The following is a 9,459-nucleotide window of genomic DNA, read 5'->3' on the forward strand; positions in this document are numbered from 1 at the left end:
TAAAACAAGGTTACAGGCCAGGAAGTGGCGTGTTTGTCGCAGTTGAACAGGCGTGCTTAATAAAGCGTGTGTGTGTGAGTGTGTGATTCACTACAGAGACAAACCATTATGACGCACAGGTGGGGAGGGGGGTGGATGGGGGAGACTGTAGGGAGAACCTCACCCCTTCTCACCCATCACAATATAAACCCCTCTGTATGAAGGTGTGGGACACACTCGTCTTTCATTCTTTGGAGAACACACACACACACACACACTCAGAGATGAAGGACATGAAGACGAACAGCAGTGGTTCACACACTTTCAGGGAGAAAAGCCTGATGAGGACCGCGTACCAGGACTTGGTCACCTCTGGTGTGGAGGAAGGGACAGTGACCCTGAACACCATGTTTAGTCCCACCAGCCGTAAAGACGTCGGCTTCTACAAAGTGGGAAAGATATTAGAGGTAAGACTCAAAGAAAGGTAATAAAACCTGCTTTTATTGTGAAAGGACCACGTGTTTTACAAATCCAACCGGCTTCCTGTGCAACTAACCTTTTGCTTTTATTATTCAGAAAAATACAAATATAATCTCTTTAAATGTTAGACGAGTGATGATTTGGTGGCGTTGTCATGGTGATCAATGTTTACACATTAAAAGGAAAAAGGGACTTGAAAAGTGTAACTGTTATTATTACTGTTCTTATTATTGTTGTTATTACTGTCATTATTACTGTCGTTTTTATTGTTGTTAATGTTGCTGTTGTCATTGTTATTACTGTCAATACTTATTATTGTTATTACTGTCGTTATTATTGTTGTTGTTACTGTCATTGTTACTTTCACTATTAATGTAGTTATTTTTGTTGTTATTACTGTCATTATAAATGTTGTTATTACTATTGTTTTTGCTGTCATTATTAATGTTGTTACTATTATTATTACTGTCGTTAATGTTGTTGTCATTACTGTTGTTATTATATTGTTATTACTGTCATTATAATTGTCGTTATTGTTGTCATTACCGTAGTTATGTTATTATTACTGTCATTGTTTTGACTGTTGTTATTATCCCCACAATGTGTGGAAGAGGGATATAGGGTTGAGCGCCGTCCGTCAGTCCAAGTTAAAGTGAACAGTTTTTCTCAGAAACTGTTTAAGATAGGACAACCAAACTTGATGTGTGGCTTCAGGGTATCAATAACTTAATGGTTCGAAAATGAGAAGTACACAATTATTTTTTCCGGAGTTATTGCCCTTGTTCCGTTTTTTTTTACTCTGTTCGAGGCATTTTCAAAGGGGACAGCTTTTCTTTGAAACCATTTAAGATAATTCGTAATTTTATATTCTGAGGTCATAATATTTTGTTATGTATACATTAGGGATGTAACGATTAATCGTAAGGAAGTTAAAAATCGATTCATAGGTATCACGGTTCACATTGATGCTCTGAAAATTTAATCGCAGTACTTTTTTTAAACAGCAGAGGGCGCTATCTATTCATCCTTATCGTCTAAAAGTGTAGGCGATGGGCGGAATCTGCTACTACTTTCTTTCTGGCCGCCTTCTACTCTTAAACATGTTCATAAATGATTCATTACCCCTATAGCACCAAAAGAATTTCTGTAATATTACGTGAATATCTGTAAAAGTCACGTTTTTCTATTAGCTCTGTCTGCTAGCATAGCATCTCTTCTTCACTGCAAGGATATCTGCATGCCAACCAACCACTGGGTTTCCAGCGCCCTCTGCTGGTCCAAACAAATATCTGACGTAAATACAGTGCAGTCCAATTGTTAAGGCACAAAATACATTTTCAGTTGCACTTTTTTTTAAAAAAAAGAACTATTATGCAGTTTTGCATTGTTTACTATAGAACCAAAATTTAAATTAATAGGCTTCTTCTTCATTTGCATTATTCCTTTATTTATTTCATTCAAGATTTATTTTTAGTTAAATTGCATTGTTTTGAATAGTTTTTCAAGGGATTATTTTGACAATGAAAAATAAAAGGAAAAAAATACAGTATTTTCCCCCCACAAAAAATAAAGGAAACTTTGTCTACAGTCCCATTTTGTAAAATAAATCGTGAGAAAATTGTATCGTGAACCCAGTTTCGTGAATCAAATCGTATCGGGAGTTGAGTGAATCATTACATCACTACTATACATCTGAGTTAGATTTAGGACATTTAGGAAAAGGTTGTGAGTTATAATGACAACCAATCTGGCGGGGAATGTTGCTGTTGTTATTGCTATTCTTAATACTCTTTTTCATTATTGTTGTTGTCTTTTCTGTTGTTCTGTTCTGTCTTTCTACTGTTGTTTTCAATATTTCTATTGTTGTTGTCGTTATTAATACTGTTGTCGTTGTTATTATAGTTATTGTTGTTTCATTTTTACTGTTATTATTACTATTATTGATTTTATGGTTGTTGACTTATGTACATATTGTTATTAATAGCTAATATACGCTGAACTCTAACTTCTCGCAGACCTTTGAGACCAAACTGCTGCACATGGAGAGCCGCCCAGGCCTGAGGTCCAAGAACCCTGAGTTCTACCTGAGATGTGAAGTCCACAGGTCGGACATGGACGTCTTCATGAGATCTCTGAGGAAAGTCGTTTGTTCTGTGCCTGAGGAGAAAGGTGAGCAGTGAGCACACCCACCCACAGCCCCCAGTCCACCTCCTGGTCTCACTGGTTTTATTCCTCCTAGTTTCCTGGTTCCCATGTCAGATGAAGGACCTGGACCGATGCAACCTGCTCGTCACCAAGTTTGATCCAAACATGGACCACGAGCACCCGGTGGGTGTCACACGCTAACGCCTGACATATCTGTACAGCCCTGTAACGCACCTAAGCTAAGCTAAGCTAAGAAAGGATAAACTTAGCCAAGATGATATAAACCAGGATATACTATAGGATTAGATAAACTAAGTTATGATTAAACAATACAAACCAAGATCAGATTAGATCAACCAAGCTAATGTATGATAAGCATAGCAAAGGTAGGCTAAGCTAAAATAAGCTAAGCTATAAAAAAAAAAAAAGATCAATTAAATTTAGTTAAGTTAATACAAGAGAACAAGATAAAATAAGCTGTTGTTCCTGAACAACAACAAACCTTTACCGTACATGCTAGAATAGACGCGCAGCATTGTTTTGAAGCTCGGATAGCGCGACCAAGGAAATGTGAAGCCTGGATGGCGTTACCGCAGTTAAGTATCTCACTTCACCGCAGTACTATCTCGTGGCCACGCATTTATTAACGCGTGGCCACGCTTTATTTTTTTTCTTCCAATGTTACCAGGGGGCTCTGTAACAATGAGATATTTTAAGATAAAATGAAGTAAGCATTGATAAGCAAAGATAAGCTAAAATGAAATGAGCTAAGGTGAGATAATATATGATAAGGTAAAATAAGCTCAAATGTGCTACAATAAGGTAAGATAACAGAAGATAAAGTAAGATTGAATAAGATAAACAAAATGGGATAAAATAAGGTAAGCTACGATAAGCTAAAATAAGTAATATATGATCACACGCTAAAAAGCTAAGATAAGGATAAGCTAAAATAGGCTAAAGTTAGCGATGATTAGACATTAAAAAGCTAAGATAAGCTAAACTGAGCTAGGATAAGCTAAAATAGGCTAAAGTGAGCGCGGATAAGCTAAAATCAGACAAAATACGCTAAGATAAGATAAGCTATACAAAGATAAATATACCCATATCCACTGAGGTCTTTGCGTGATAAGATCATCATACTAACGTTTCAAACAAATGTCAGTAAATATAATTATAACAACACAATCTTTTTCCCGGGGGTTTCATTGACAGGGATTCAATGACTCAGCGTACAGAAAGAGACGCAGCGTCATCGCTGAGCTGGCCTTTGCACACAAACAGTGAGTGATACACACACGCACACACACAGGTGTAGGGTCGGTTTTGTTGCTAGGCAACCCAGGTGGCCGCCTAGGGCGCCATCTGCTGAAGGGGTGCCAAATTGCACCCCTCCAAAATTTATAATAATCACCATGATAATAATGGTGAGAAACATGAGAGAGAGAGAGAGAGGATCAGATTATTATTAATCTCCATGGGGTAATGAGAAAGGCAAAGAGCGGCATATAAAGAAAATTATAGAAACAATAATAATAATAATATATATTATTATTATTATTCTTATACACACCCACGCAGAAAACAAGGAGGTTCTAAGGTAAAAGGACGGGAACATCATAAAAATGAGAGAATATATAAAACAGAAACAACAAGAATTCATGGAAGGTGAACATGTTAGAAACCCTAACATAAAACTTCAAATATGAGTTTAATGTTAGCAGGGCTGTTGCCTGTAATGTACCTACAGTATATGTAACCTATTATACAAATAAATTCATGTTTACCATTTACAATTATCCAGATGCAATGAGAAGGTATTCTATATAATTCTATTGTGTTATTTACACTCTTACCTAGGGCACCAAAAGCCGGCCCTGCACAAGTGTCATGTTGAACGTGTCAAACGTGTGCGTGTGTTGCAGGTTTGACCCTCTGCCTGTGGTGGACTACACAACAGAAGAGGTTTCCACATGGTGAGACTCACACACACAGACATTCAGACGGTTTGTCTGTGTTATGGGGACCTGTACAAAATGCAGTGTGTGTGTGTGTGTGTAGGGGGGAGGTGTACCGGCAGCTCCGTGGCGTCTATCCCAGCGTGGCGTGCCGACAGTTCCTGGACGGCCTTCAGCAGCTGGAGCGAGAGTGTGGCTACGGAGAACAGAGAATCCCTCAGATCAGAGATGTGTCAGCCTTCCTCAAAGGTAACACACACTAAACGCACACAAACACACACTAGACGCACACACACCAGGTCCTCGAGGCTGCTGCACCGCTCAGTTGTCAACACTCATTATAATAACAGTGTGTGTCAGATCACGCTGTTTGTTCAGCGCGCACACACACAGCACGCTGACTGAAGCCGTTCTGTGTTTGTTATTTTGTGTTTTCTGTGTAATTTTGTCATTGTTTTCTGTTTGTTTTTGTCCTTTTGAGTATTTTTGTTATAATTATGTTCGATTTTGTTGTCGTTTTGTGACTTTTCAGACATTTGTTGTTACTTTGTTTTAATTTGTGATACTTTTGGTGTCAGTTTGTATTTTTGTCATTGTTTTGTGTTTTAATAGTCATTTTGTGTATTTCTGATATAAATATGTTTGTTTTTATGACTTTTCAGAAATGTTGTGTCTGTTTTCTTTTTGATGTACTTTTGTCGATGTTTTGGGCGTTTTCGAGTCATGTTTTTGTATTGTGTTGTGTTGTGTTATTAAAGTGTATGTGTTAAACAAAGATGTATTTCTTCCAGACTCCATCATTTTTGCTCCGCCCCTTTTTTCTTCTTCAGGTAAAACAGGCTTCCAGCTCCGCCCAGTTGCCGGCCTTCTCTCCGCCCGGGACTTCCTGGCCAGTTTGGCGTTCCGGGTGTTCCAGTGCACCCAGTACATCAGACACGGCTCCGCCCCCATGCACTCCCCTGAACCGTAAGCCACGCCCCTTCTGGTTTCCTCCCACAATGCACCTGTGCAGCTTCCTAACATGCTGCTCTGTGTCCTTTCAGGGACTGTTGTCATGAGCTGCTGGGTCACATCCCCATGTTGGCAGACCCCGAGTTTGCCCAGTTCTCTCAGGTCAGCCCCCCCCCCCCCCCCGACCGACACACAGTTTCATCTAATAAGTCCAGTAACACAAGAAATGATAGGAAAATACACAAAAACTGAAAAAACAGAACAAGAGAGGAAAAATATAAAAAAAATTACAATAAAAATACACAAAATAAATAAATAAAAATAAATCCAAAAACACAAACAATAACAACCATAGTTGTTTATGTGTTAAAGCTCAGATCGGTCATTATTCTAAATGCTAAATACATGAATGGTGATAATAGACATATAATATAATGATATTAAAGACATTTACGTGCCCCTTGTTTTGATAAAAGCTCTGATAAATATTTAAATATTTTTTTGTCTTTACAGGAAATGGGTCTCGCATCACTTGGAGCTTCTGATGAAGACATTGAGAAACTTTCCACGGTAGGATTGACTCATTTATCTATTTATTGACATATGTATTTATTTATTTGTTTTTTTAATCGTTTATCATTGTATTTGTGTTTATTTATGTTTTATATCCACTCAGAAAGTTCATGGTTTGAAAACAGACTGTTTGCTTTTTAAATGATCATTGGCGCCACCTGGTGGCCAAAGACAAACAGTAAATGAGTAAATAAATAATTAAATAACTGATAAACCACTAAAAACCAATAAATTATGGACAAAAAAAGCACTAAATATATTTTTTTTAATAAATTACCAGTAACTGCTTGAATTTACTCAAACGTATGTCTGTCACTAAACTTCAGAAGTGCAAGAACAAAACACAATATGCACAACTATAACATTACCATTTCACCCTCACCTTCAAACAGTCACCTCTTCCCCACCCCTTCCATTTACTACCCCAACTCCCTCTCCCCTGTTCCCTTTCCCCCCACCCAGGTGTAACACGCCCCTTTCTTTTTATAACCTCCCTTTAATAAAGTGTTTCTAACCCTACGTTAGGGAGGGCTGCTGATGGTCACAATTATGCAATAAAATTAATGCATTTTTTAATTGTAATAATAATAATAATAATAAAGTGCAAGAAAAAGGTATTTAAACAAAAAATAATGAATGAATGAAATTAGTTGTGATTTAGTTCAGTCCTTTGTTTGCATTAATCTTTAGTCCTAGCCATGGCGTACTAAAACCATGTGACTGGTTTCCTCCCAGTTGTACTGGTTCACGGTGGAGTTCGGCCTGTGCAGAGAGGACGGAGAGCTGAAGGCGTACGGAGCAGGTCTGCTCTCCTCCTACGGTGAGCTGATGGTAAGGCTGAGTTCATTCCTCTAATGTCCACCCCCTGCTGGTTAATGTGTGTGTTAACCATGACCTTTGACCTGTGTTCCCAGTACGCCCTGTCTAAGGAACCCCAGCACAAAGCGTTCGACCCCGAGCAGACGGTGCTGCAGCCGTACCAGGACCAGACGTACCAGCCTGTTTACTTTGTGTCAGAGAGCTTTGAGGACGTTAAAAACAAGCTCAGGTAATAGTTCACTATATTATACACTTATACTGGTTATACTGGCAAGGTATGTGGAGACAGGACCGACTATAAGGGGGAATAAAGGGGAGAGATTTCTGGGGTCCATCCATAAAGTCAGTAAAATGATGGTCCATTGTTCTATGAATCTGTGATAACCACATTTATTTATTCATCTGAATAATATCCACTGTTATCCAGGAACGTTTATTATTATTATTATTATAGTCATCTTAAAGATGGAAATCCTGGTTTTAATCTGAAATAAAATGGGTTCAAAGTGACCAAAAATGGTGGAAAATGTGGTGAAATGGGATTTTAAAAACCACAGAAATTAGTTAAAATTTGCAAATTAGAGTGGATTAAAACAGACAGAAAAAAATGGTGAAAAAGGTTCAATGTGTCAATATTGGAACAATTAGTTTAAAATGGCAAATGATGGACATGACAAATGGTGAATGTGGTTAAATTGTCTAAAATAATCATGAAATATGGTGAAAAGAGGTTAAAAGTGACAATAATGGGTCGATATATGGAAATGGTTTATAAGCACTGAACATGTCTGGAAAGTGGAAAAAATGTGCAGAAAAGGCATTAAAATGTGATGTAGAAGTGTCAGAAATGGGAGAAATGTAGCAAAAATACATTAAAAAGGAGCAAAAATATGGCAAGAAAAAGTGATAAAAATAGGTTAAAATATGGTGAGTTTGGTGTATTTGCAGAAAAATAGTAATAATAAGCAAAAATGGGCTGAAAATGTTCATAAATAATGCGACTATGAGCACCAGGCTGGTAAACAGCGTCCAGTAATGCTGAGCACAGCAGTTCATCGTGTACGTAATGATTGTAACGTTGTTTCCTCTCTCCGTAGGAACTACTCAGCCAGCATTAGGCGTCCGTTTGCTCTGCGCTACGACGCGTCCACCTGCAGCGTGGAGGTAACGGGTCGACCAACGGAGAAGCTCCGCCCATCGTAGGAGTAGGAAGAGGAGGCGAGAAACAAATCCATCGATCGCGTCAACATCTTCACATACGGCGACTTTTTTCCTCTAAAATTAGTTTTTTAATCATATTGTTATAACGTGTTATAAATACAGAGTAGACAGTATTAATGCACAAAGTGACAATAAACATCAGCTCAGATATTTTCATACTGCATTTTATTTTAAAAAGATTTATATTTGAGAAAGTATAGAATGCTGTTTGTGTTTATGAGATTTCTGCCTCTTCCTGCACTTCCTATTTGTCTATTTCTGTGATAATATGTATATATAGATATATTACATTTCAATTAATTACGAAATAAATATAATATAATTATAATTATTTTTACATTTACATTTTTTTATTTCAAAAATATTGTTTTAGTTTTTAAAATTATTTTTTTAAAATTACATTTCATTTATTTTTACATTTTTATTTTGATTTAATAATTTAAAAGGATTTTTTAAATGTATTTAAAAATTTTAAACAATTAAAAATTTCAAATTACAATTTTAATCAGTTTTTATTAAATTTAATATTACTAGACATTTCAGCCGACCACATTTATTTACTGGCCCCAAGGTTGAAAACCCCTCGACTAAAGTGTTAAAATTATCAATGTATTTTTTTAACGTTTAAAAAATAAAACGAGAATCCAAATAAAATGTAAAATACATTTTTCTGAAAAACATTTATTTTATTATTTTTATTTAAATAATGTAAATTTTGTTATTCAAACTATAACTTTAATATTTAATTTTAACTAATATTCAAATCTTGTTTTCCCAAGCCTTGATTTTTAAAGTCTTGTGTCTGAGCACAACGTGTCACTATTAAATGTTATAAAGGAAGGGCTGACCTACTTCACTGTGTTTATAGTGAATCTAATCCTTGTAAACATATGTGTTACATTAAATGCTGCTAATAGTCATTCATTATTTTTATTAATAATGGACCATGTAACATAAAAACCATGTAAAAAAAAATAAAAGCTGTTTTTCAGGACAAACGTGTTCCAGAGGGTTTCTGTGTGTTTTCCTCCAAACCTCAGGTTTCCGTTCAGCGATGATTGATGTGTGTGTGTGTGTGTGTGTGTGCGTTAGTTAGTGCTTCAGAGGCTGAGAGCAAGCCAGGTCAACACGACCTCTCACACACACAGACACACACACACAAATTTCCAAATACATAGTTCTCGTGGGAGTTCTACTTTGTCGTAGAACTCCTCCTAGACTATTATTGCAGCAGTAATGACACGTACTGTATGTCATGTCATAGAGGCAATGTCAACTGTCAAGGATGTGCAGTCGACCTTTTGTGGAGCCAAAATGTCAAGGTCAAGGTCGA

At 36.8% G+C, this 9,459-nt stretch overlaps 1 protein-coding gene across 1 annotated transcript; it reads left to right on the plus strand.

Moving 5' to 3' along the window:
* The first annotated feature begins 163 nt into the window (after positions 1 to 163).
* On the plus strand, positions 164 to 8,163 carry th2 (tyrosine hydroxylase 2). The gene is made up of 12 exons (XM_028449796.1): positions 164 to 446; positions 2,475 to 2,628; positions 2,699 to 2,787; positions 3,820 to 3,887; positions 4,530 to 4,580; positions 4,666 to 4,811; positions 5,393 to 5,528; positions 5,606 to 5,675; positions 6,027 to 6,083; positions 6,822 to 6,917; positions 7,001 to 7,134; positions 8,003 to 8,163. The coding sequence occupies exons 1-12, from the start codon at positions 198 to 200 to the stop codon at positions 8,106 to 8,108; spliced, it is 1,356 nt and encodes a 451-aa protein (XP_028305597.1). The 5' UTR covers positions 164 to 197; the 3' UTR covers positions 8,109 to 8,163.
* Positions 8,164 to 9,459: the final 1,296 nt, after the last annotated feature.

Source organism: Gouania willdenowi, chromosome 6 (genome assembly GCF_900634775.1).
Source record: "Gouania willdenowi chromosome 6, fGouWil2.1, whole genome shotgun sequence".
Lineage (NCBI taxonomy): Eukaryota > Metazoa > Chordata > Actinopteri > Blenniiformes > Gobiesocidae > Gouania > Gouania willdenowi.

Excerpts from the sequence above, each read along its gene's own strand:
- th2 (XM_028449796.1), top strand. The coding sequence starts at position 198 with ATGAAGGTGTGGGACACACTCGTCTTTCATTCTTTGGAGAACACACAC. Across the intron at positions 3,888-4,529 it reads CTGGCCTTTGCACACAAACA|GTTTGACCCTCTGCCTGTGG; the intron begins GTGAGTGATACA and ends CGTGTGTTGCAG. Across the intron at positions 5,676-6,026 it reads AGTTTGCCCAGTTCTCTCAG|GAAATGGGTCTCGCATCACT; the intron begins GTCAGCCCCCCC and ends TTGTCTTTACAG.